This window comes from Suillus bovinus (genome assembly GCF_016758785.1).
Source record: "Suillus bovinus strain UH-Sbo-P2 chromosome Unknown EDB93scaffold_81, whole genome shotgun sequence".
Taxonomy (NCBI): Eukaryota; Fungi; Basidiomycota; class Agaricomycetes; order Boletales; family Suillaceae; genus Suillus; species Suillus bovinus.
In genome coordinates this window covers 26,728-44,841 of record NW_024542137.1, presented here as the reverse complement: position 1 = coordinate 44,841, position 18,114 = coordinate 26,728, and the positions used below count along the sequence as shown (strand labels likewise).

General features: G+C 48.3%; 9 protein-coding genes across 9 annotated transcripts; 3 read left to right on the top strand and 6 right to left on the bottom strand.

The window, feature by feature from the left end:
• Positions 1-1,134: 1,134 nt before the first annotated feature.
• Positions 1,135-1,885, bottom strand: EDB93DRAFT_1093281 (uncharacterized protein; the record flags this gene model as incomplete). Its single annotated transcript, XM_041446501.1, has 4 exons — positions 1,135-1,308; positions 1,363-1,452; positions 1,507-1,599; positions 1,658-1,885. The coding sequence occupies 4 exons, from the start codon at positions 1,883-1,885 to the stop codon at positions 1,135-1,137; spliced, it is 585 nt and encodes a 194-aa protein (XP_041303117.1).
• A 331-nt stretch (positions 1,886-2,216) lies between these two features.
• Positions 2,217-3,577, top strand: EDB93DRAFT_883098 (uncharacterized protein). Its single transcript, XM_041457805.1, has 5 exons — positions 2,217-2,408; positions 2,469-2,491; positions 2,551-2,672; positions 2,725-2,833; positions 2,888-3,577. The coding sequence occupies exons 1-5, from the start codon at positions 2,308-2,310 to the stop codon at positions 3,436-3,438; spliced, it is 906 nt and encodes a 301-aa protein (XP_041303116.1). The 5' UTR covers positions 2,217-2,307; the 3' UTR covers positions 3,439-3,577.
• A 168-nt stretch (positions 3,578-3,745) lies between these two features.
• Positions 3,746-6,092, top strand: EDB93DRAFT_883159 (uncharacterized protein). Its single transcript, XM_041457806.1, has 4 exons — positions 3,746-4,295; positions 4,354-4,432; positions 4,487-5,385; positions 5,506-6,092. The coding sequence occupies exons 1-4, from the start codon at positions 4,094-4,096 to the stop codon at positions 5,916-5,918; spliced, it is 1,593 nt and encodes a 530-aa protein (XP_041303115.1). The 5' UTR covers positions 3,746-4,093; the 3' UTR covers positions 5,919-6,092.
• A 195-nt stretch (positions 6,093-6,287) lies between these two features.
• On the bottom strand, positions 6,288-7,972 carry EDB93DRAFT_1174515 (uncharacterized protein). The gene is made up of 6 exons (XM_041450452.1): positions 7,601-7,972; positions 7,467-7,542; positions 7,335-7,411; positions 7,144-7,282; positions 6,786-7,083; positions 6,288-6,727 (listed from the first exon to the last, which is right to left on the bottom strand). The coding sequence occupies exons 1-6, from the start codon at positions 7,869-7,871 to the stop codon at positions 6,548-6,550; spliced, it is 1,041 nt and encodes a 346-aa protein (XP_041303114.1). The 5' UTR covers positions 7,872-7,972; the 3' UTR covers positions 6,288-6,547.
• A 1-nt stretch (position 7,973) lies between these two features.
• On the bottom strand, positions 7,974-9,408 carry EDB93DRAFT_1174505 (Arv1-like family-domain-containing protein). Its single transcript, XM_041450451.1, has 8 exons — positions 9,287-9,408; positions 9,015-9,230; positions 8,906-8,960; positions 8,831-8,851; positions 8,695-8,778; positions 8,520-8,643; positions 8,225-8,469; positions 7,974-8,168 (listed from the first exon to the last, which is right to left on the bottom strand). The coding sequence occupies exons 1-8, from the start codon at positions 9,371-9,373 to the stop codon at positions 8,023-8,025; spliced, it is 978 nt and encodes a 325-aa protein (XP_041303113.1). The 5' UTR covers positions 9,374-9,408; the 3' UTR covers positions 7,974-8,022.
• A 1,128-nt stretch (positions 9,409-10,536) lies between these two features.
• On the bottom strand, positions 10,537-12,092 carry EDB93DRAFT_1174502 (3-oxo-5-alpha-steroid 4-dehydrogenase-domain-containing protein). Its single transcript, XM_041450450.1, has 8 exons — positions 11,815-12,092; positions 11,607-11,765; positions 11,469-11,554; positions 11,309-11,416; positions 11,227-11,252; positions 11,062-11,177; positions 10,831-11,005; positions 10,537-10,772 (listed from the first exon to the last, which is right to left on the bottom strand). Exons 1-8 carry the CDS (start codon positions 11,956-11,958, stop codon positions 10,642-10,644), a joined length of 945 nt encoding a protein of 314 aa, XP_041303112.1. The 5' UTR covers positions 11,959-12,092; the 3' UTR covers positions 10,537-10,641.
• A 129-nt stretch (positions 12,093-12,221) lies between these two features.
• Positions 12,222-14,316, bottom strand: EDB93DRAFT_883059 (general substrate transporter). The gene is made up of 3 exons (XM_041457804.1): positions 13,898-14,316; positions 13,553-13,848; positions 12,222-13,497 (listed from the first exon to the last, which is right to left on the bottom strand). Exons 1-3 carry the CDS (start codon positions 14,122-14,124, stop codon positions 12,392-12,394), a joined length of 1,629 nt encoding a protein of 542 aa, XP_041303111.1. The 5' UTR covers positions 14,125-14,316; the 3' UTR covers positions 12,222-12,391.
• A 364-nt stretch (positions 14,317-14,680) lies between these two features.
• EDB93DRAFT_882963 (alpha beta-hydrolase) lies at positions 14,681-16,175 on the top strand. Its single transcript, XM_041457803.1, has 9 exons — positions 14,681-14,853; positions 14,919-15,024; positions 15,078-15,150; positions 15,199-15,323; positions 15,374-15,578; positions 15,630-15,811; positions 15,864-15,946; positions 16,008-16,020; positions 16,076-16,175. The coding sequence occupies exons 1-9, from the start codon at positions 14,778-14,780 to the stop codon at positions 16,119-16,121; spliced, it is 909 nt and encodes a 302-aa protein (XP_041303110.1). The 5' UTR covers positions 14,681-14,777; the 3' UTR covers positions 16,122-16,175.
• Positions 16,176-16,248: 73 nt separating this feature from the next.
• On the bottom strand, positions 16,249-17,386 carry EDB93DRAFT_1242836 (aquaporin-like protein; the record flags this gene model as incomplete). Its single annotated transcript, XM_041452072.1, has 6 exons — positions 16,249-16,399; positions 16,448-16,510; positions 16,587-16,655; positions 16,707-16,741; positions 16,795-16,921; positions 16,983-17,386. 6 exons carry the CDS (start codon positions 17,384-17,386, stop codon positions 16,249-16,251), a joined length of 849 nt encoding a protein of 282 aa, XP_041303109.1.
• Between the last annotated feature and the right edge of the window lie 728 nt (positions 17,387-18,114).

The following is an 18,114-nucleotide window of genomic DNA, read 5'->3' as shown; positions in this document are numbered from 1 at the left end:
TTCGTCGCTTGCTGTAGAGAACTTCAGACTGGCACCACGACATCCCACTCAAGCCTGCATTTTGCAGCCGGACTCCAGTTTTCTGGGTTCAAGAGCATCATCGGCACGCTGTGGGTGTGGTCTATGACGCCGTCGCGAAGGACGTTGTCGAATTTTTCTACGAGAATATGTTTAAGAATCGTATGATGAACAGTACGAAGGCGGCCTGAGCACCAACCGTGCGACGTGCTCCGTCAAGACGAAAGTGCCACTCAAGCAGAAGGAGTTCTTGATTCATACGGGTGTGTTGCGTTCGTCTAATACAGGCTTTCATGTTGTTGATTTTCGATCCCCTTTCATCTCGATCACTTAGCACCTGCCAGTTCAAGTTGTAGGATTCCCTTCCATGTTAACTGTTGTTTCGCATTCTTTCACGAAACCGTCCATTCTAGAGTCTTGTGCAATTCATTCAATACTCCGAGTATGAGTGAAATATGTTCCTTGTGCGTTCGTGCGGGAGGACGTGCTAAAAAGGAGCACCGAACGCGCTGGTGCCTCAATGCCAGTCTGATGGATAACGGTCAGCGCTTGTGCAAATGAAGGACCTTTGTATCACGTAGTGATTTTGTGGGCGGTCCGATCTAAAACCCACTAAGCGAGGGAGCGGGAATATCACAGACCCTAAAACATATGTCGTGCAAAATCAAGTAATTGATCGGAGGAAGGAGGACAATTAACACCTATAGTTCGAGCCCGTATGCACCCTGAGCGTCAGGAAGAATTCGAAACAACTATGAATGAGCGTTACTGTTGAACATAATTAGATATTCTGATACCTCTCCATTGGAGCGGTATTACTACTTTCTGCCTGTGCTTGTAAGATTACTCGCACACCGAAATTTCCTTGCTCCACGCGGGAGCTTGGTTGGTTTCTGGAATAGTGTGCTTGTCATCACGGTATGAATAGTGGCACTGCGTCGAATGATGTCCCTTCCCGGATCTGCACCATTCTTCGTATACTGTTACAGATATTCGCAGTCATTATGGAAATCTGTTCTGCGACGGAGTCGGGCTAATATGCTGTTAGTGAAGATTTCTCAATATTCATTTAGATAGTTTTTGTACCCATAGCCGTGTAGAGTACTAACCAAGACACTATTCGCTCCATCCTTTATCGGACCTCATCTTCTTCACGGCACTGCGTTTATCCTTCTCCAATCTCCTTCGATTCGCGTGGGCCTTTTCTAGATTGGCAACCCTTTGTCTTTGTTCTGCACTGGGTTCATTCGTAATAAAGTTCTTCGCAGCGCCCATCACAATGGCATGCATCTTGAAAAGAAGTTCAGTTCAGTTTGATATACATAATCGACAAGTTGAACTGACTTTGTTCAGGGAATCATCAATGTTTTGCGCTTGTGAACGAGAAGCGCTAGAAGAGACCAGTAAAGAATGCGACGTTTTGACGTAGTACGGCTTGAATGAAACGGTTTCAGTCCGACAGTCGCATCGTCAAGCTCCACAAATCACCGTCCTGGCGAGACTCTCGCGCGCCCATATCGGTATCCAAGGTGCGTCTACGCGACAGCGCGCAGAAACTTTGGTCTCTACTTTATTGACATTCTAACCAATATCAATTAAGTACACCGCACTCTCACGGAAAACGGTAATATGGATGCACCTGTCCTCCGGGACCAGAACTGCGAGAGAAAGTAAGTTCGACTAGATTTTTTGGGACGGTTTTGGCGTCTTGGAACGAGCGAAGCCAAACCTTCGCACCTTCTTGATCTTCTGCGCGGGATAGAGAAGCGGTCGAGGGTGGGGTGGGAAGGGTATGGATCAGACGGCATCTCCGAGTCCAGGTGGTCGTTAGTGCACACCAGGACTCTCTTGTAACTCGAGAAATCATAATTATACCACTTCGAACATTGATATGAAAGGACAGGCGCTCGTCGGTGCTACTAGTGCCAGTAATAAGTACTCTAGGGCATATTACATAAATCATAAGCGGAGTACTAGTACCGCAGGCGTGACCTGTTATTATCCCAGATCCTCGGCAAACAAGCCGCCCCGGGCCCCACCCGGGCCACCTGACTTTGACACTGCGTTAGAACTTGAGTCATTCAGGCTGCTCGTCGCACAAGTATGAACTGCCTGCGACTACAAGTTCCAATGTCAGGAAGAGTCGAATGTCCAATCAGATGCCATGGTTCTGATTGCGTTACTCAATGACAGCTGATGGTAAACTCGCTTTATAGGAACACGTGCCACTGTTGCTAGTTTCATTGGGGAAACTTTACTAATGGGGGTACCACGTACGTCTCTACCACTATGTCGCAGAAAGTTCATTCTCTGGAAGGGTTCAGTACAATTGGCACTGGGATATATCTTCGGAGTACCCACGAGCAATGCCAGGATACTACATCGCCAAAGTGAGTCGATGTTCGTGATAGCATAATAGCTGACATGTTACGAGGCCTTCAATTCTTTAGCGTCATTTTGATATTCGGATGGAGTACGCCATTACTCTTTTCGTTCTTGCCCAAGTTCTCGTCTAACGTGATGCATCTGTAGTGGGAGCACAACTTAGGCATTTGCAGAATTATACCCATGCATATACCAAATTATATCCAAACGCGTCTCAAATCGTTATTCGGTGCAATCCCGACGTGTTCTGGACTACAACGGGTACTAGAGTGAGCATCTCCCAATTCCTCACTGTTTTTTTTGCTGGCTCACAATTGAAAGAAACGGCGCCTAATGCCTGTAATCGATGCTTTAGAAGCACTGCACTGTTTCCCATCTTCCTCTTCTGCTCAACCGCCTCCCCGCATACTCACTCACGTGTTTTCCAATGGTAGGTTAACCCAGGCTGAATGCGGAACAAGCTGATCGTTCTATGCACCACCAGGAGGCTCCCTGCAAATGACACTTCTTGGACACATGCTACAGCAGAAATACGGCTCTGCATTAATTCAACAATTCATCACGAGCGCGTTGATCCTCGACTCGTGTCCGGCAACGGGTGGTGTAAAAACAATTAAACTCGCTTTCAGCGCCGTCATCCGGAACCCAATTCTCAGGGTCATCGTACTCGCTATGATATACACAATGCACTTCGTCGGCCTTGGCCTCTCTCTGGTATTGGGTAAGCGAGTAATGATGATGGAAAACCTCCGGATAGAAATGTGGAATCCCCGCGTCCTGCCATGGATGGGCCTCCACACACCCCGCCTCTATCTTTTCTCGCGCAAGGATAAATTGATTCCGTGGCAAGATGTCACACAACATGCCGAGATTGCGAAGGAGCGCGGAATGGATGTACGCTGCGAACTGTTTGAAGAGAGCGAACATGTAGCACACATCCGGGTGGAACCAGAGAGGTATTGGGCTTCAGTACAGGATATTTGGGCGGTCGCGATCTCCAAGGAGAAAATCAAGGATCAGAAGCTACTTGAATGATTCTAGGTTTCTGCCGGAAGATCTGTGCACCTGCATAGAGCACCCCTTCAATTGATAAACTATAGAGCTGCCATATTTGCTTTCCTAGACTCGGTATGTAGATGTTGCAATGATACTCCTTCCACAGCCTCTGCTTTTTCCTGATTCTCCATACGAGGTGCCATCATTGTGCGCTGCCAACTGATGATCTGAAACATGTGGAACTGCAAACAATATTGGTGGTTTCTTATATAGTAGCCTTCCTGATTGCCACACGACAGAATGTGTATTACATTGAGATGTACAATAGAACTATCTTGTATCTGAAGGGCTCGACAAACTACTGGGCACTCGCGGATCTGCCGTTGTGTTGTCAATGTCACGTAGCTCTAATCAGTAAACGTCTATTAATACGTCAACCTGCGAACTCGTCTGCAATGCCAATTTTCATAAATGTTTATATCTTGTGCACGTGCCTTGCCCGGTGGTGGCTTGAACTCGTCGGCGGCTCAACAACACTCCATTTTTCCATCTACAACGTCGAGTGCAAGTCCCACGTCCTCCCCTGCTCTTTCCCCCCATCTCCGAACTCGTTCCTACAGCTGCCTGAGGTCGCGCCTCCTCAGTTTAAGCGTCGCGTCACCGTGCCCTCGATCTGAACCTTTGGTAAACCATCATGCCCACCGAAACCATAACAAAACGCCTGCACATATCTGGTCTCACAACAACTGCCATCACACCTGCTGATCTTGCCAAGCGACTCGGCGCCTTTGGCAGGGTAATCTCCCTCGATGGCTTTGGCAAACTCGATGCACTAGGCCAACCGAGGCCTTTCGGCTATGCGACGATCGAGGGTACCAGAACAGACGTGGCGAGGTGTAAGTTCTTTTTTTTTTTTCTTTCTTTTTGGTGGAATTCATGGCTGAAATTGGCTAGGCGTAAATGTACTCAGTGGAACAGTATGGAAAGGCGCCAAGCTCCGTATTGGAGATGCAAAGCCTGATTTTCGTGAACGGTGCGTTTTTCTACCCTAGCTCACTCACTACCCACTGATCCCCACAAACCACAGGCTCGCTTCTGTTCCCACTCCACCACCCAAAAAACGGCGCGTCAATTCCAAGGTAGGCACCTATGCGCCTGACATGTCACTGGTCACGCCAGAGACAGCATGTTCCCGAGGAGGATGGAAGGTCACTGAGATGGGACGTGTAGTCAGAGTCATGCGGATGAGACCTGATAAGCCATTGGAGCCACCTCGGGTACTTACCAGTGCAGGGAAGAAGTATGACAAAGACGGAAAACTTGTGACAGGCAAACGCAAAAAACGCGTCAAACTTCCCCTCGCGCGTGCGCGGCGCCGGACGATCGATCCGACGCGCTGGGACTCAACACATCTGAAGGGTATCTGGTTGGATGCCGAGGTAGCGGGCCCTGTGGATCTTGCACAACACGCTAGTGGGCCTGTGGTCCCGAGAAAACGACGTGATGAGGCGGCCGAGAACGACGACGACGAACAAGACACCAAAAGTGCACCTAGTAGTCCTCTCCCATCACCAGAGTTGGCGCCCTTTCCCATTGCTCGTTCACCTGTAACTGAAGCTGCGACTGGAGCAATTCCCTCCCTCACGCAAGAAAAACTCACTTCTCTTGCATTCCTTCGTTCCCTCTTTGGGGACGGGGACGAAGGATGGGGTGGACAGGAGAGCTTGTCTGATATTGAAGACGCGCGTCTTGAGGGTAAAGGTAAGGCAAGGGTGCCTCAGGCTGGCACGCGGATGGATGTGGATGAGGGTGATATCGAGATTGAGGAAGTTCCGCATGAGAACTACAAGGATATAGAATTGGAATCAGAAACAGTAATGTCTACGCTCAACTCGCAATCTCGTCCTACGTCCACATCAACGCCGTCTGCTCAGAATCAGAAGCAAACACAACTGAAAGATCTGTTTGCGCCGAGGGAGGAGGAAGGTGTGTTCTTATTTCATTGTATACATCTCGTTTTATCGCACTACATTTGTTTTTTTTTCCCCTCTTTTAATGCCACCGTCTTCATTTTGGTTGATCTTGACTAACTGCGACTTGTTGCAGCCGGATTTTCATTAGTCGGTCATCTCGATCTGGACTTTGAGGATGAAGACTTGCTCGGGATTTCAGATCTTCCCCACCCAACCCAATCACATCACACGGTACCTCACGCAGTCTCAGTTCCTCGTGAGCAGCCACAAGAGCACCCAACGCTAGACTCAAATTTCCCCTTTTTCTTCCCTCTCCCACCAACCCTCCGTTCGCGCTCCTATAACGCGAGAAATGCACCTCGAGATATATTCTCCCTCTTCCCTCACGGGGACAAAGAGAAAGACAAAAACGGGAAGCCCTTCTGTCGCACCCAAACTACCTCCGAAATTCACTCCCAATGGGAGACCCAAAAAGGTGCGCTGACGAAGGAGTGGAAGGCTCGGTGGAGAGAGGCTTCGAAGGGGAAGAGAGGAAGGGATGAGTGAATGCGCTAGACTCAGAGAATTTGGAGTTAGAGGGCTCTTGTGCTAAGAGTATCTCTCTGGAGTCTGTATTGCGTGCACCATGAAATAGTGCACCGTGCCTTCATCTTACATGCTGAATACTTTGAACCTTTAACTAGCCACGAGGAACCTCAATATACTCCACTTGCGAAGACGTTGTCTTCAATATTGCCTCAGTACTACTCGCACCTCATTATTTTCCCTCCTAACTCTAAATAATACCCTCCGAGGACATATGGATCAAAATGTGATTCATACGTCCATGTCGTGCGTGTAGGTTAGACATACCGACTCTCATATGCATGCGTTAGGCCAACTGCAGGAGGCTATTACTCTTGCATGAATAAGTCAGGATCGTTTCGTCTCAAATGAAGATAGACTCGGACTAGAAACAACAGGAGAACTATCAGATAACCTGTTAGAATGGAGAACGAAAAGGCAGAACACGTGTATAGCAAAGAACGATTGTACATGTAAAGTAAAATATGTACAACGACTGTGTCTTGATACATATAAGATACACAATAACACGTCCCTTTCGATTACCTTAGCCTCCCAGTCCGTCCCGCTGAAGCCCAAACCACACCCAATCAGAAGCTTTTGAACAGAAACTAGTCTAACCCTGGTGCCGATGGTGCACTCACAGCCGGAGATAGCATCCGCCGTGGAGGAGCCTCTCCTCCCGGCATTCCACCCCCCAGCATAGAGGAGAGCATAGCCCCCAATGGATTATCAGGCTGAGTACGTGGCGGGGGAATTGAAAAGTACAACGTTGCTATCTCTTGTAGCGTCTAAACGATGCGGTTTGTTTTTAGAAAATCAAGAAGGCAATCCAATGATTTGACTTACCGTCCGAACCTCCCTGGTCGCTAAGACGCCACCTTTAGATTGATATGTCCCGCAAAGCCTTACCCAGCTCTCGCGCATCACTTTATTCTTGTCCCCATTCGCACGTTGACATGTCAAGACTGCAAGCTGACAGAAGTTGAGCACAGGCTCAGTCGTGTGTGTGATTTCACTCGTAGGGGCCACTGGCAATGGAGATGTCTGCAGCGGCGAAATCAGATTCGGTCGAGATGAAATCGCTTGTGCAATGAACTGAGAAATGAAGGTGCGAGCTCCGACGATGTTGCCATTTTGTAGATATCTGTGGTGGGATGCCATGAACTTAGAAACAATAACAATATGGACGCGAGTTCTGACTTACGGGAGTGTACCTCGAAGAGCAAAGTTCCCTAGAGCTCCGCCCGCTGCAGACCATTCTATCATCATGTTCGCTAGTGAACGTGCGCTATCCCTTTTGCCCGACGCGAGGAAATGAGGTTCTGCCGCATCGAAGGCCCCATCTACACATCGTGAGCACGACGGTCACTCTTGCAGATACTATCATATATATACCTTTGTACAAGAGCTCTCCGATATAGTGATGTAAGTCTTGGTCACCTGCAGGACAATCACCATGTCTGGCTGACCATCTAAACGCATTATAATGATCAGCCCTGGTCCGATCCGATGTGAGGACAACTGTACGATATGGATCTATCAATGATTGTTTTCCTCCAGGATCCAGATGATCCAGTCAGCGCGATGAGCTGGGTTAATCTCCCTGAGCATATCGAATCAGTGACGTATTCCCTTGCACGCGGTGGATCAGGAGCACACACCTCGAGACTCATCATCCACGGCCTCGCCCTTGCTTTCATATACTTCTAACAGAAACAATGTCAAATCTGTTCCACTTCCCTGCTGGCCAACTTTCAAGAGTTCCCTTGCACTCTGGAAGAGCACGTCGATGGCAGTGTCGTACTGCCCAGACTTGTTGTATCGTGAAGCGAAGGTGCGTGCTTTCTGGTGCGCTTCGTAGGGCTGCCCAGACGCGACAAGCGGTAGGATCGCGTTCAGGGCGCGAGAGGATGAACCGGATACTGCGGGCATTGCTGTGGTTCTAGTCGTGAATGATATGCGTATGCGCTTGAATTGGATTGCATACGTTCCGATATTGTTGGTGTCAGGGGTCCTTCTTGGCTTACTCCAACCTTGATCTAAATCAAATCTATACAAGAGGAACAGAGGACTATATAGGACACTAAGGGATGCTATACGCCATCCATTTGTCCCCACTATGTTCGTCTCCACCCACCCAATTCTTGACAAATCCCGCAACAACTGTTTTCGCCAACCATCCAACAAGGATCACAACTGTCGTAAAGACAGGATGACAGTCGAGCACAACTACGAAGGAATCGTTCAACAAGTGCGAATCATAAGAAATATAGACCAAGACAAACCACGAAGTCCAAAACCAGTCGCCATTCCACCCAAAACATTCCTAACGACCCACTCACGATCTAGTTTGTCCTCATCCCATATCTCGAGGGCACGTGTGACAAGAGGGCTGCTGTAGTATGAAGGATCCCAATAGTATGGAGAACCTCCAGGTTTAGATGCGGAAGGGCGCCATATCGTGAGCAAGAACAGAAGGAAGAGCTTTGTGAGGGAAGAGTAGAAAATTGTCAGAGGGATGAGCGAGAACCTAGGCTTGCAATTGAGATATTCATCATCACACGAGACTTTAAACCTCACTTGAACTGTTGTCGAACACCTGATATCTCTACTGGCGAGGTACTTCTCCTTGAACGAACAAAATCCAAGAGTGCGAGTACAAAATACGATGCAAACATCACTCCTCCATGAAATGCAAATGTTTCTGCAGGAGCTGTCAGCATAATGCCAGAATGAAGAAAAACAAGCATCGTACCTATAAGGCATCCAATGAAGATCCGGAGGAAGACAATGTTGGTTTCAACTGTCCACCGTGAAACGTCTGCGGATATCTGAGGATCTAATGACCATGATGAGAACGCGACAGCCTTTGAAACAGAAATAAAGCTCACTGAGCTGTGCCCATCGAATAACTAGGACAAATGAGCCATAGTGCAATGGGACTCATGGTCAATGACCTCACGTACATGCATCGACGGTGATAAGCCCGCAGGCAAGCTTCAAAATAAGCCACCACCTGTCCTATAAGCCTGGTAATCAGCGACTATATTATCGACAGACTCAGCAATTCCTCACTTTCTCCCTTTGTCGGTTTTTGGTAGCATCCAATTTGGGCTCGCCTTCCTGACTTGCCTCGAGGCCGGTCTTGCTCTTCCCAAACGCCTTTCGCGGTTCCGTTCCTCTATTATACATCAAATGTCTATACACTTCTCGCTTCAGCAGAATGAGGTCCAAGAGGAGCGTCAGAGAGTCGTGTTCGACATATGGATCTGCAAATTTCAGGCATTTGCTCTGCCAGTGATTTTCGCGTTAGAATAGAATCAAAATGAACAGCACTGTGCACCAACGCATTGTTCAAGTCTCAGGTTGTACGCAGATTCGTAAACTGTGTAGAGGTGTGATATAGGGTGCGTGCAGGTGATACAGATGGGCATGCTAGATCAGGAAAGTGACAAGGTTTTGATCAAGCCTCAGCCACGTAATTTCAAGCTCTGATGTGTTTCGCTTTGACACCGAGACAATGGGTTATCTACATTAATCTAAGTGGCATGTTCTACTTGCAAACCGCAGCTTTTTGACAACCTTTTGGGATTGTTCCCTGACTCAGATGTTGTGTTGGCGTCGTTCGCAGACCATTTATAATAAGAGGCGCTGTGACGCCGGGATGCACTCATATCGCGCTTTCACCCACCATAGACCACTCTAATTAATTCCTAAACTGCGTGATGACCATCGAGTACACCATCGGGTTGGTGAGTCCATATTCCCTGCGATCCAGATCAACGTTGCCCATCTTTTCAAAAGGCACCATCCCCACCAACCCTATTGAAGGACAAAATCATCTGCCTATGGGACAGAGGCGATGGAGTGCGCTGCCGCGATGTCCTTAAAGATGACGCGCTATCCTTGCACCTCTGTAGCGTTCACGGGTGCCGGGGGGCTGAAGACACCACCCTGACATGCTGGTGGGATGGCTGCGCACAGCACATGGAAAAAAGCGCCATTGTCAAGCACATTCAAGACATACATCTCGGCGTAACATATCCATGCCGGCGGTGCTGTGTGACGTTTGCAGGAAAAAAGAGCTTTGAGCTGCATTTGCTGGGTTGCCCAGCCCCAAAGAAAAGAATTGAGGTAGAGCTATTTGAACGTACACTCGTCTTTGAACGATCGCTGTGAGTTGCTAGAGTGTTTTCGGCGATTCATTGATCCTGTCGCATGAAAGGAGATTTATGTACACATACTAAATGAATCTGCAAGTAACATAGAAATCTAGAGCATCAGCGTTTGTGAGCGAGCGTGGTCGGAGTTGGCTTGTTCAGTAGTTCTTCTCAGGTTTCATGTACTCAGGTCGCGGCAGATATGTCCAGTCACGAAAGGATCAATGACTTCTCAGCCCATCTTCTAAGCCGGCGTGATTCCTTGATAGAGTGATATGCTTCCTATAGATCAATAAGAAATGGGTCACTAAAACAAACGAAACCGACCTAGGAACACGTATGGTAAGCTGTTCGCAAGTGGTTTGCGACCGCGCGGGCTTGTGCACGATCAATGATTCTTAAACGCGCTTTACCTTTGGTCCACGAGGCAGAATGGAAGAACACGCAAAGAACTATAGTGGTTCCCATAGACACGAAAGCAATCATCTTCGGATATAGTACACACGTATAATGGCATACCACTAAGATGCATCACATACCACCTACGCAATGAAAGGGAACATCGCCTTCCTATCCCTTGGGTAATGGCTCCCAAACTCTTTCCTATATGCACGGTGCTTCTTGACAGCCCACACGTACATTTGATACGTCGCAATGGCCAGGAATATCCAGGCTAGTTCGCAGACCATAATTTCAAAACAGAAGCACGAAAAACAGAAAGAAACACGTACCAGCGTAGCTTCCCGTGAGAGTCGCGATGACCAACCATCCAAGGAATTCGAAGAAGTAGTTCGGGACTGAGACGAGGTTGAAGCCGTATCCTTGGGGAATGCCGCGTTTGCGGCTTCCTGCAGGCCGGAGGGCACGGAGCTTCATGTGGGTGATGAAATTAGATATTTCGGAGAACTAAAATGAGGCAGATATTTATGCGTTAAAATGCATGTCAAAATACCAAGACACACCAGCCAGATAGCAGCGCCTGCTTGAATGTACAAAGGATCATCGCGGAACGTGCCACGGATGTAAGGCGAGGCAGCACCATATACAGGACTGTAAATGCTGTACGCAAGGGCAAGGCCTCATATGAAGTCAGCTTGATTGCTATCTCCCAATACACATAGACATACCACTTCCAAGGTGATAATGAGCAGAGCTAACAAACACGTGTCGGTTAGTCTACCAGAGCAGCATGTATCTCAAAATGCGCACTTCTTGAAGATATTCATGAAGGGCATAGTCGCATGCGAAAAACGATGCACAAACAGCGTTTCTAGCTCACGTTTGGCGAAGTGCAGCATGACAAATGCCAATACATAGCTGATCACGCTTGAGCACACTATTTAAACCAGAAAGTCATGCATGCAAATACCGTTGAAGCATACTGTGCTGCACAGGACCGCCATAAAACAACTTGGGGAAGTAGTAGATCACTGGGTGGATGAACAGTGGGCCAGCCTGGGGATGACACGTCAGTAACTCGCAACCACGGATCGCACACGAGACTCACATATTCAACTAAGAATACAGTTTTCCAGCTCAGTTGCGGTCCGAGGTCTTTCACAGACAACTCCCCGCCTTCTGCCACACCAGCAGCCTTCAATGTAACATCATCAGCTAGAATACTCTTGGAATTCTTGAGGGTAATTTTTTGGCGTTCCAAGTAGAACTTAAAAATGGTTTTAGACGTTCGTTTGTGTGGACAGAAAAAGACTTACTCTAGGATATTTTTCAGCGATTGCATTCTTAACATCTGCAATAGTCGCGTCCTCTAGTTGCTTCCCGGGAAGTTCCACGACCATGGGGAGGCCACGAGCCAGAGCAATTGGCTTTCCTGCTGCAGACACATTTATGGAGACCATTGCGTATTATAAGTTCTACAACACGTATAGTGCTCCAGCCTCGGGAATCGGGGTCAAGTTGGATTACAACTACGCGTCGCGAAAAAACCGGCATCTTTCCTGCAAGTTGCCGAATTATTACGTACCTATTTAATCGTAGACGCCAGACCCTGACTCTGGTAATCTTATATCCCTCGCATATTGACTGAAATCAAAGACAAACAGGAGGGAGGGAGATGTTGAAAAACTAACGAGATATCGTTCATCAGAATTTCCGTGTGACATTTAAAAAACAAGGCAATTGCAAGGGCATCTAGAATCTCCAACCACAGATACGGGCAGATACTGTGAGCTGGCATGATGACATTCCTCGTTGTACTGAAACCACAAGGTGCAAAATCCTTCAGGGAGTCGGGGATGTACACTGTGCAAGCGCTTAAGGAAATAAAACTGGTCAAATGTGGAAACTAGAGACTTCAATACACTCTTCATCCGCCTTTCGGGAACCAGTGTCACTCGAATCTTGGATATCTGTCCCTCCCTTCATATCCTCCACAGGCGTTGCTCGCTTTCCTCCAAGGAACACGCGACCACCAGGCGCATCCTCCAAAGACCTCACTATCACATCCTTCTCGAACAAATACTTGATGTCCTCCAACGTATACCCTTTCGTCTCAGGCAGGAAGAAATACGTCCACACTGCCATAATTATACAGCAGATGCCAAAGAGCAAAAATGTCCCGTATGTGATCTTCTCCAGCATCACCGGCGTTAGGCGTGTTATTGTAAATGAAAACAACCAGTTGATGCTGATCGCGACAGTAAGTGTAGCTGCGCGGACATGGTTGGGGGCAACTTCGCTGGCCACGACCCACGGCAGAGGTCCCCAGCCGATACAGTAAAATACTGCGTAGAGGTAGACGGCGACGATTGACACATAACTCGCAGGTACAAGAGCAGTCTGCGGGTGGACGGCGCCGAAGCCGCCGATCCAGAGCATGGTCAAACCTTGCCCCACAGCACCCACGAAGAGGCACATCTTGCGACCCCAACTTTCCACAGCAAATGCAAGGGTAAGACCGACTGCGATGACTTTTACGAGACCGTATATTCCTGTTGCAAATAGGCCAGATGCTGTACCGGTGACACCAAGCGCGTCAAAGATCTGCGGGCTGAAGTAGTTGACAGCGTTTGTACCAGTCCATTGCTGAAAGAAGGTAAGGATGGAGGGGATCAAGCAGCGAAGCGCAGTTTGACGTGACTCTCCCATCATGCGGAACTGTGTGACCAAAGATATCCGTTGCTTGCCGACGTAGTCCGCTTTGATCTCGTCGAGTGTCAGAAGAACGACTTTGTCATCGACTGACGTTCGAACAACATATGCAAGCGTCCTTGCGGCCTCGTCGTAGCGTTCCTGCTCGACCAACCAACGGGGTGACTCTGGTTGTGGAATCATGAGGAGGATGAAGATGATGCCCGGGACAAGCTGGATTATGAAAGGCATGCGCCATTGGATGTCGCTATATGGGATGTTGATAGAAGTGCTGTAATTCACCCAGACTGTGACAAATGTTTGATCAATCCGAGGTTACCTCATCTACAGATGGATACGTACAGCTCAGCATCATGCCGATATTGTCAGAAAACTGGACGAGGCCAGTACACCTCCCCCTAATGTGTCTGGGCATGCACTCTGATATGTATGAGGGAGCCAATGCGGATACCATGCCCACCCCGATGCCAGCAAAGACACGACTGAAGTATAGCACTCGAAGAGCGACAGCCTGGCTACTTCCGAGGCCAGCGATGGATTGAATCATGCTTCCGATGACGTATATGACGCCCGAAGCAATCAGAGACCGTTTCCGCCCAAAGCGACTGGACGCCCAACTGGTCAATAAAACACCGAAGCTGGACAATAACATGAGTGGCAAAGCGTTTTATATTCCTGATGACGTACATGCATCCAGCCTGCATAACTGACACGATATTTCCATTGAAATTGGCTTGAGCAGACGCGGACAACTTATCGATACCGAAATAATTCTGGAAAGATGTAAGGGTTAGAATGCCGCCCATAAGTCCGGTGTCCCAACCAAATAAGATGGAACCCATAGATGCAGATAGGGCGATTGTGTATGCATTACGACAACGCGAAACATCTGCCAGTGCGTCTTTGAAACCCATGGCGGAAAGCGGATAGGGCGGGCGGAAGCACTGAGCAGGAACGCTCCTGTATTTGAATTCTGCACGACCCCATCATGGGGCCACTATCATTAATGTCCGAATTCATCCATCACCTGATCAACCCCTGGTGTTCATATTTACCGCAGAAGCTATAATAAACATGAATCCAGGTGGCGCAACTGAAATACGGCGATATGAGTCCTTGTGCCAGTGGGTCTCTCCGAACCTTGGGAAAGAGCAGAGTGAGAGTTCCTGGAAGTTGTCTCGTGATTCTGATAGCATGCAGGTCAAAGGACAAACATACTTACCCGTGGCATGCAGTCCAATTAGTCTCATCTGATTCGTTTGACCATGTCGATATGTGCGGGGCCAAGGCTTGCATAAGCGGCATTGGAGCCATCGGGAGCCTGGAGGGTATTCGAAGTTCGGAGGTGAAGGTAGATGGATGTCGACTGTCATAGCTGATTTCAAGGGTTAGATACTACAAGAGATCACAACGCTGAGGTAGATGAAGTTGTGCTACACCATAATTTGCTTCAAGTTGAGCCTTGCTCGATCCAACAAGTTGCGGAGGCAGAATCTAAACCGGCAAATTAACCGGCAATCAAAATCCCCAAACGACTTCTCTACGCAGCTCCGCTTTGGGTCCCAGGATGATTTTCAAGTCTTCTGTGCAGCACAGGGCCTCGACACTCTTTTCGACCGACCTTTCACAAATTCTACGAAACAGTATGACACCACTTCTTGTTGCGCTATCGCAATGGTCCAAAGTCTAGCTTAACATCGGTTCACAGGATGCCTGTCCACTGCCGTGTCACCCGTCGAGCTAGCCCACGACGAACACATACCCGCAGATGGAAATCGATCGCATAGACCACTCCTCATCTTACACGGGTTCTTGTTAGTCTCTTTCTCTGCTGTCCACTTCTATCACGTACTCATGAAGCGGACAGCGGTTCGAAGCGTAACTGGCAGTCTCTCTCCAAGGCGTTCATGCGCGACCTCAGCAGACCCGTATATACACTCGTTAGTGATAGTCTCGCTCTGCGATATAGCATGACTAACCGAAACTAGGATTTGCGGAACCACGGATCTTCACCGCATGCTAAACCGATGTCATATTCTCACATGGCAGCGGACGTCTTTAGTTTCTGTCAGAAACACTCATTGCGCAATATATCACTTATGGGGCATTCTATGTGTGCTCTCTTTTAACAGTCTGCTGTATTAAATGCTCATTCTATGTAAGGGGCGGCAAGGTCGCAATGGCCCTCGCATTGCATCCCGAACTGCCCTCTGACTTACTCACAGACCTTATAGTATCTGACATTGCTCCCGTCAGAGCCAAAGTCTCGCAGGATACCGTACAACACATACGTGCCATGGAAATAATACAAGCAGGCAACATCTTCACGAGAAAGGAAGCGGACGAAATAATGTCTCAGCATGAACAGGTGTCTTTGAACCGCACTCGCAACTTTTCGTATGCTTACGATGTCCTCTAGGATCCCAGTGTCCGATCATTTCTGCTCACGAATTTAGAAGTTAACAAAGCAACGCCTGTGAAATTCAGGATCCCTGTTGACATCTTGAAAGAGGGCCGAGCAGAGATCGAATCTTTCCCTTACGCACCTGGGGAACGATCCTGGCATGGTCGTGCTTTGATTATCAAGGGAAAGAAGAGCAAGTGCGTGTCAGCCACACAAAAAATCTGCGCCAGAACCTGACTGCCTCGATAGATATGTCAATCGTCACAACATCCCTCTAATCGACCAATTTTTCCCACAGAATCAGCTGAAAGAGCTTGACACCGGGCACTGGGGTAAGTACAACCACGATCATCCTTCGCGAGTGTTCTATATTAAGCTTTTGATTTCGTCCAGTGCATGCTGAGCTGTAAGTTATCCTCGAGTACTACTATGTCCCTTACTGACGTCCTTCGAATTCGAAGACCACATGAATACAGGAAGCTCGTCGTAAATTTTATCACACAGTAGCCATATTTGAAACTACAATCTAACAATAGAGGATATCATTTACGCCTGCGTGTGAGTCAAAAATCGTGCTGCCTGTTGGCTTACATGCTTTACTTTGAGCAAAAGTCCTCGGAGGTTGAAAGCGACTCTACACTTCACTCGACCCGCTTCCCTCATTTCCTGCACCGTTTCTATCAGATAAAGGCTTCTCTGTACCACTCGGTGCTACGGCAAGCGGATCCGGCGAGTCCTTCTCATGCGTGGATGCCTGTGCAGGATTCAAATCTTGATAGTGCATCCTGCAATGGGAGTCAGTATATTCGAGCAAGCACGTAGATTTTACTTACCATTTCAGCATGGCATAGAAAACAGATGCCAGCAGAGAGCCGAGGAAAGGATCCGACCCAGTACTACAAGAGGCAAAGTTCAGGTGTGCGTCTGCGAATAGTATTTTTGCTTACCACCCATTGGCTAGGGTAAGGAAACCCGGTGACAACAGCAGGTCCGAATGCACGTGCCGTATTCATAGCCGCGCCCGTGTAAAAGACAGCCCATCTGTGCGATCTTAACCACATTGCCATGTGGTGATGTATGTACGCAACTTACAATTGTCCAACGAACAATGTCAGGCCAATACCAATCTGATGCACAATATTCAACATTGTTCATAGTGAAACATGCCAATCATCCGTACCGGTGCAAATGGAGTAACCTGGGATTTTTCAGCGGCGAGCATCAGAACGGCCAACACCAGTGCTGCCGTGAGAAACATTTCGATGAAGACGCCCTGTGCTGAATTGACTCCCTTTTGGAGGAACGTGCTATCGCAAAGGGTAGAGTTTGTTAGGATCGAGAAAATCGATGGTCACATCGGTTACTTACTTGACAGCCAGCGGTCCAGGGGTTAGCGCAAGCAACAACGCCGACGCAGCGATGCTTCCGACCAGCTGTGCGATACAGAACAACACAAATCTTACAGGATTCATCACGCCCACGAGAAACAGTGCGAGTGTGATGTTGGGGTTGAAGAGGCCACCGGTGATCCTGTAGAACAACCAAGCGGAGACCAGGAGGCTGAAACCCATGGATGTGGCGATGTACATCACATGTTCGATGGTCGTGCCACTGGACTCAGCCTCGCTATTGGCCGCCTGGATACCGCCGAGCCCTAGAAGTAGAAAGAACGTTGTCCCGACGAACTCGAGTGCGGCAGCCTTGCAGTCCAACTTGAAAGTGCTGAAAATCCCAGGAGTAGAGAAACGAGACGGTACCCTGGCTGCTGACATGGTTTGTTGCGATGAACAGGAGCAATGCGCTTCACTTTATCCCGCCCGATGTACATGACACCACTATGACAGTACTTAAGACTTGTTCAAGACATTTCATTGCAGACTGATCGACCGGTGGCAGTGCTCGGCAACACGCAAGAACAGAAACAAAGTATGTACCTTCGCTGTAATGGCATTAACATGAAGGTTGATGATGGCAACAGAGCTGAGATGGTCCGATAGGTATCTGAGAGCCTGTGACCATTTACAATTGTCAAGGATCGCGGTTTTCAGTCACCAATGAGACAGGTCAACCTGAATATTACATACCTTCTCCGTCGACTGTCTTGCGTGACGTCAAGTTGGTGTTTGCTCGCACGCGAGCGGATTGCTGTGATGAACACAACGGACCGTCCCTTTCCGGGCTAGCGGACCTCGAATATGTGATGACTATGCGCTTGTTTACGGTTTTGATCCTCGCTTTCGTTCTTATCTGTTCTACCACCGCAGTAATATCTACTTGGTTTCTTCCTTCTGGAACTGTGCCGGAATCCTTGGATCTAACTTAGGGTGTCGCTGACAATAAAACGAAAGCACTTGCAATCACAGAATCGTCTTTATATTCCGACCCCTATTATGTCGTCCACCACCAATTCACTTGACGTCGACCAAAACACGTCTTTTCCTAATGGTGGAGATGCGCCGGCCTTGTTCCAACTCCTTGCGCAGCTTGTACAAGGACAACA

Excerpts from the sequence above, each read along its gene's own strand:
- EDB93DRAFT_1174502 (XM_041450450.1), bottom strand. The coding sequence starts at position 11,958 with ATGGTCTCCATAAATGTGTCTGCAGCAGGAAAGCCAATTGCTCTGGCT. Across the intron at positions 11,766-11,814 it reads TCGCTGAAAAATATCCTAGA|TTCTACTTGGAACGCCAAAA; the intron begins GTAAGTCTTTTT and ends ACCATTTTTAAG. Across the intron at positions 10,773-10,830 it reads TCTCACGGGAAGCTACGCTG|CCTGGATATTCCTGGCCATT; the intron begins GTACGTGTTTCT and ends TCTGCGAACTAG.
- EDB93DRAFT_1174505 (XM_041450451.1), bottom strand. The coding sequence starts at position 9,373 with ATGCCCATCTGTATCACCTGCACGCACCCTATATCACACCTCTACACA. Across the intron at positions 9,231-9,286 it reads ACCTGAGACTTGAACAATGC|AGCAAATGCCTGAAATTTGC; the intron begins GTTGGTGCACAG and ends AATCACTGGCAG. Across the intron at positions 8,169-8,224 it reads GACTGGTTTTGGACTTCGTG|TTGTGCTCGACTGTCATCCT; the intron begins GTTTGTCTTGGT and ends ATTCCTTCGTAG.
- EDB93DRAFT_883098 (XM_041457805.1), top strand. The coding sequence starts at position 2,308 with ATGTCGCAGAAAGTTCATTCTCTGGAAGGGTTCAGTACAATTGGCACT. Across the intron at positions 2,492-2,550 it reads CATTTTGATATTCGGATGGA|TGGGAGCACAACTTAGGCAT; the intron begins GTACGCCATTAC and ends ATGCATCTGTAG. Across the intron at positions 2,673-2,724 it reads GGACTACAACGGGTACTAGA|AAACGGCGCCTAATGCCTGT; the intron begins GTGAGCATCTCC and ends CACAATTGAAAG.
- EDB93DRAFT_883059 (XM_041457804.1), bottom strand. The coding sequence starts at position 14,124 with ATGGGTTTCAAAGACGCACTGGCAGATGTTTCGCGTTGTCGTAATGCA. Across the intron at positions 13,849-13,897 it reads GTTATGCAGGCTGGATGCAT|CTTCGGTGTTTTATTGACCA; the intron begins GTACGTCATCAG and ends GTTATTGTCCAG. Across the intron at positions 13,498-13,552 it reads TATCGGCATGATGCTGAGCT|TCTGGGTGAATTACAGCACT; the intron begins GTACGTATCCAT and ends CATTTGTCACAG.
- EDB93DRAFT_1174515 (XM_041450452.1), bottom strand. The coding sequence starts at position 7,871 with ATGCCCGCAGTATCCGGTTCATCCTCTCGCGCCCTGAACGCGATCCTA. Across the intron at positions 7,283-7,334 it reads CGGAGAGCTCTTGTACAAAG|ATGGGGCCTTCGATGCGGCA; the intron begins GTATATATATGA and ends CACGATGTGTAG. Across the intron at positions 6,728-6,785 it reads CGACCAGGGAGGTTCGGACG|ACGCTACAAGAGATAGCAAC; the intron begins GTAAGTCAAATC and ends CGCATCGTTTAG.
- EDB93DRAFT_883159 (XM_041457806.1), top strand. The coding sequence starts at position 4,094 with ATGCCCACCGAAACCATAACAAAACGCCTGCACATATCTGGTCTCACA. Across the intron at positions 4,296-4,353 it reads CAGAACAGACGTGGCGAGGT|GCGTAAATGTACTCAGTGGA; the intron begins GTAAGTTCTTTT and ends GAAATTGGCTAG. Across the intron at positions 5,386-5,505 it reads TGCGCCGAGGGAGGAGGAAG|CCGGATTTTCATTAGTCGGT; the intron begins GTGTGTTCTTAT and ends GACTTGTTGCAG.
- EDB93DRAFT_882963 (XM_041457803.1), top strand. The coding sequence starts at position 14,778 with ATGATTTTCAAGTCTTCTGTGCAGCACAGGGCCTCGACACTCTTTTCG. Across the intron at positions 15,579-15,629 it reads TAATGTCTCAGCATGAACAG|GATCCCAGTGTCCGATCATT; the intron begins GTGTCTTTGAAC and ends GATGTCCTCTAG. Across the intron at positions 15,812-15,863 it reads ATCAAGGGAAAGAAGAGCAA|ATATGTCAATCGTCACAACA; the intron begins GTGCGTGTCAGC and ends CTGCCTCGATAG.